The sequence below is a fragment of the Ailuropoda melanoleuca genome, chromosome 16, assembly GCF_002007445.2.
Source record: "Ailuropoda melanoleuca isolate Jingjing chromosome 16, ASM200744v2, whole genome shotgun sequence".
Lineage (NCBI taxonomy): Eukaryota > Metazoa > Chordata > Mammalia > Carnivora > Ursidae > Ailuropoda > Ailuropoda melanoleuca.
The window spans coordinates 90,529,005-90,533,932 of NC_048233.1; the positions used below are offsets into that span (position 1 = coordinate 90,529,005).

At 68.4% G+C, this 4,928-nt stretch overlaps 1 protein-coding gene across 1 annotated transcript in view; it reads right to left on the reverse strand.

The window, feature by feature from the left end:
* The window catches only part of MUC2 (mucin 2, oligomeric mucus/gel-forming), a 25,465-nt gene extending 21,420 nt beyond the window's left edge, over positions 1-4,045 (reverse strand). Inside the window, 8 exon segments of the mRNA XM_034644859.1 lie at positions 152-269; positions 756-881; positions 1,088-1,298; positions 1,420-1,529; positions 1,611-1,701; positions 2,104-2,218; positions 2,826-3,096; positions 3,970-4,045. Coding sequence (XP_034500750.1) covers positions 152-269; positions 756-881; positions 1,088-1,298; positions 1,420-1,529; positions 1,611-1,701; positions 2,104-2,218; positions 2,826-3,096; positions 3,970-4,045 — 1,118 coding nt within the window.
* Positions 4,046-4,928: the final 883 nt, after the last annotated feature.

The following is a 4,928-nucleotide window of genomic DNA, read 5'->3' on the forward strand; positions in this document are numbered from 1 at the left end:
CCCCCCAGCCCTGCCACCCGCCCTGCACCCCCAGCTCCCAGCCCCAGCCGTCCCACCCCAGCCTGCTGGCCCCAGCCGTGCCACCCCAGCCCTGTACCCCCAGCCCTGCCACCCAGCCGTGCCACCCCCAAGCCCTGGGCCCCGGACCCACCACTCCTCGCAGTCGCTGCTGATTTGCTGGCCAGGTGAGTACAGGCTCCCGTGAAGCTTGCAGTGGCACTGGCTCACGGGGATGCAGCTGCTGCCTGCGATGTCATCGTACACGGTGCCTGGATGGTGCGGGACGCGATGTTACAGTCGGCCGGCCTCCGAAAGGCCGGAACCCCCACACCGGTGCTCCCGCTGGTGGGGCCACAGCCCCGGGCCGGCATGCGGAACGTGGGGCTATCCCCGCAGGTGCCTCTGGTCCTTTGGACAACACCTGTGTCCCCTCCCCATGCTGTGGGAGCCTGGCTCCAGACCACCTTCCTGGGGGCCTCCAGGCTCCGTGAGTGGGGCAGCAGGACATATGCCCACAGAGTGATGACCGAGAAGGTGTCCCCCCCAGCGAGACTCCCCAAAGCCACCAGTGTGTATGCTGGGGGGTCTTCGGCATTCTCCAGGGAAAGGGACACCGCTCCTCGCTTCCGGCACTGTTGCTGCACCCACCCCCCGCACAGCTGCCCCTGGGTCCCTGGGTGCACCGGCCTGAGGGGGCCACATCGGGGCACCGCCCCCACCCCCACCCCCTGCCCCACGGCCTCCACAGCACACACCTTCCGGGCAGAAGCAGCCATCCATGCGGTGCTCCTCACACAGGCTGCTGACCTCCAGATGTGAGCAGGTGTCCATGCAGGGCGAGCCGCTCTCCAGGTAGACCATGTTCCCGGGGCAGCTCTTGGCTAGAAGGGCAAAGGCAGGCCCCTAAGCGGGCACAGTGGGCACATACACCGAGGGGAGGGGAGTGCAACGGGCCAGGGAGCAGGGCACAGATGCGGCTCCTCCCGGGCCAGGGCGCTGGGCCGCCCTGCCCCCAGAGGCCCCCCAACACTCAGGGCCCCATGGGTGCCCACCTCCCCACCCACCCTGGCAGCAGCGCGGCTCTTACGGCAGAGCTCAGAGGTCCTCCAATTGCCGGGCCGCCCGCCCGCGTGGGAGCACTGGCGGGAGAACTCGGCGAGGGTGCTGCAGACGCAGGAAGTGCCCGACGGGCACTGGCAGCGGTCCCGCGCGCACGCCTGCACGTACAGCTCCAGCGGCACCAGGCCCAGGCAGTCCGCGAAGGCCGCGGCCGTCAGCAGCTTCTCGCACTCGGCGCGCTGCAGACGCACACGGGAGCGCGGTGAGGCCGGCACATGCCCGCCTCTTCTCCGCGTTGTCCGTAGACCCCTGGCCCGGAACGGCTCCTCCCGCGGGCAGGGGTCCCGGCCAGCGACTCACGTGCTCCGAGCAGGACTCCAGGGCCGGCACCTCCTCGGGGTCGTTGCACACCACTTCGGGCTTGTCTATCTTCTGCATGTTCCCAAACTCGAGGGCGCTGAAGAGCACGCCTGGGGACACGGCCCGTCAGCGGGGGACGCCCAGAGCCTGCACGCCCGCCCCGCCCGCCATGCCCCCGAGGAGGCCCTCACCGTCAGAGAGGAACTCGGAGTAGGTCTGCAGGCCGTTGTAGTCCCCGCAGAGGCCACACGTGTGGTTCTGGAACTTACTGTCCAGCTCCAGCTGTTGGGGGAAGAGGAGGCAGGTGCAGGTGAGGGGCTGGGGGACCGCAAGACCACAGGCCGTGGCAGCCAGGGTAAGCCTCCCACGGCCAGCCTCAGCGCCTCCTCTGAGCGGGCGTCGGGGGTGGCCAGAGGGCTGCGGTCAGCCCAGGCTGTCCTGGCACCAGGGGTCACTGAGGACCAGGAGGGGTTTGGGATGGGGAGAGGCCAGCCTGGCTCCCCAGGCCCGAGGGGCCGCTCCCTGGGCGGGCTGCACGGCCGCACCTCGGCTGCGAATCCGCGCCCCCACAGCACTGCCAGCCCACGGCAGAACCCCTCGTGACAAGGGTCCCGTGCTCTCCCAGGTTCCCGGAGGCCTGGTGGTGGAACCCAGCCCCCGGGCCCACGTGGGGGCTGCACCCACCATGAGCGAGTCCTCCCGGTTCCACATGAGGGTGAGTCCAGCTCGGGAGTAGACCTTGGTGTAAGCGTCGCTCTTCTCGATGAGCAGTCCGGAGCTGTAGTGCGGCGTGCTGACCCTGGGGCAGGGGTGCCGGGCGAGAGTCACACGCTAGCCCACACAGCCACCCCCCGCGGCAGGCCCTCCGCCATCCCCCTGCCAGGCGGGCCTGAGTCTGCGTGTCGGGTGGGTGGGGTGGCCTCGGCTCCCAGGCAGCCATGCCGGGGTCACAGACAGCGTGGCCGCCCTCTGGGCCACCTGGGCTGGCTGGGCTCCTTGGGGCCCTCCACCCCCTGCCTGCCTGTGTCCCTGTCCGCACCCCCCCTCAGGGCCTTGTCCTCAGAGCCAGGCTCTGCCCACCCCTAACCCGGGCTGGCCCAGGCGCTAGCTCGCTCCAGCTCTGCTCCGTGGGCCTGGACCCACCCCGCAGAGATGGGGCGGGCGGGGTGGGGGGGAGACAAAGGCTCCGGGCAGGAATGCAGCTTAGAGCCCTATTATTGCAGAGACAATGGGGGACAATTGCCTGGGAGCGGGAGGGGCTCCCACCTGCACCCCCTTCTGTAACTCGAGCCTGGGTAACGGTGTGGGTGGGGGGGCTCCTCAGTCCCAGGTGGATGCTGCCTGGGGCCCCAGCAGGGGGCGGTAGCCGCCCCACAGGACCGAGGAGCCCCTCGCGCCCCACTCACGTGGCCCCGTTGACCACAGCCAGCTGGCGGGTGAGGTAGACGGTGTCGTCCTTGATGTTCAGCAAGATGTACTCGAGCTGGGGGGGCCCCCCGTCGCTGCCCGAGCTCCGCTTCAGGTGCACCGCGAACTCCTTGTAGGAGTCCCTGCAGTCGGACGCAAAGTTGTAGTCGCACAGGCCCGGGAAGCGGAAGACGTCCCCGTCGAAGGTCTTGTAGTGGAAGTCGCCCCAAGTGCTGCAGACGCTGTGGCCGTGGTTCCGGCTCCTGCCCTCTGGGGGAACAGGGGCACGCGGGGGTGAGCAGCCCGGGCCCCCAGGAGGCCTGTCCCAAGGCCCCGCCCGGCAGCTGCCCTCCAAGGACCCTCTGTGAGGCCGTCCTGCAGGAGTGGCCCCTGCTGGCCTCGGTCACCCCGCCCGGGGGGTCTCAGACCCCCAAAAGGACATCGCCAGCTGCCATACCCTTGCGTCTGAGCCTGGCACAGAGTGAGGCCATTTGCCGGGCAGGCCGCGGGGGCAGAGGGGCTTTCCGGAACCCTGGGCACCCTGTCCACCCGGCCCAGCGGCCCCCACCCTGTCACCGCCAGAATCCACGTACCCTCCCTCTGCTCCCGCCACCCCACAGTTCCAGCAGGACCGTGTCCCCGCACGCTCAGACGGTACCCACACCGTGTCCAAACATTGGAGGTCAGCTCCCCTCCAGTGGCTTTGTCACCCAACCCCCACGGGATGGAGATGTCCCCATCCTACAGTAGCAGTCTTTTCTGGAACGACCCTTTCGTCATGTGGCCGAGCACCCCGTGCTGCAGAAGGCCGTCTTGGCCTTGGTCCTCCAAGGTCCCTGACACTCGGCCCCTCTTACTTGCCCCTGCCTGCCCCACACGCCCCTGGACAAAGGCTCAGCTCTGGTGTTTCCAACAAGCACCACCTCCCGGACACGCACTCAGGCCAGGAGATCACCTTCAAAGGGATGGCACGAACCCAAGACCACCTTCCCTCCTTCCTCTCCTCCACGCAAAGCCAGCAGGGTCTGGGGGGCAGGACGCCCGACCCAAGTGGTGCACCCCAGAGGCTGGGCAGAGCAGGGCCACCCACGCCCAGGGAGAACGTCTGCTCCAGGCCACCCCGGCCTTCCTGCCACCTCTCACCTCTCTGGAGCTCTGCACCCCCAGCCGAGCTCAGGGCCAGGCAGACGGCCACCAGGCGGGCTAGTGGCAGCCCCATGGTGGCTCAGAAGGGCAGCAGGGAGAGCAACTGGGGCAGGGGTCCAGGACTTATATGGCCCAGCAGGACCGGCAGAGGCGGGGAGAACAGGGGAGGGGCGAGGGGTGGGTGGGGCGTTTGCCAGGTTATCAAGAAGACAGCTGCAGGGGCTCCCGAGGTGCCACCTTGGAAATATTGATTCAAGTTATCTGCGGTTTATCTTTATTGAGCCCTCGGTAAAGGTAACCCTCTTCAAGATGCCTCAGCACCAGTGACTCCAGTTCCGACACACGCCCTCCCAGCGACGAGCAGGACAGGGCCCAGCGGGGAGGTCCTGTGCCACCACACCCTGGCAGGCGCGTGCCCCTCCCGGCCCCAGCCCACCCTGTCCAGCGTCCCCACAGAGCCAGGCTTGAACGAGGCTCTTCCCCGAGGGGGGCTCCCAGACAGGACCACTGCCCCATGCCTGCTCCTCTCTCCCACTCTGGTCCCCCAGCCTCCCCTCCCAGGGGCCCGAGGCCCCCAAGCCAGGGAACATGTGGGCTCCTGGGAGGTCCAGGGGCTGCCCCATCTCCTGCGGACTCTGCCACTTGGCCCGTTCCCACTGGCAGCCCCATGTCCGGCCCCCAGCCCCGGCACACCCTCTAATCCCCTCGTGTTCCCAGGCCGAGCCAGTCTCTGGAATTAGCTGTAATTGGAACTTGGGAAGCCCAGCCAGGGGACGCTTAACTGAAACACACCCTGTGGGGCACGGGAGGCCTGGCTGGAGGCTGGGAGTGGACGTCCCGGAGGGGAAATAGCCCAGACGCAGCCCCAGGCTGGCGCCTCCCCTGCGGGCCCAGAACTTCATCTTCTGGGAAGTTCGGGGAGAACGGAGTGCTCGGACTCCTCAAATCATGACCTA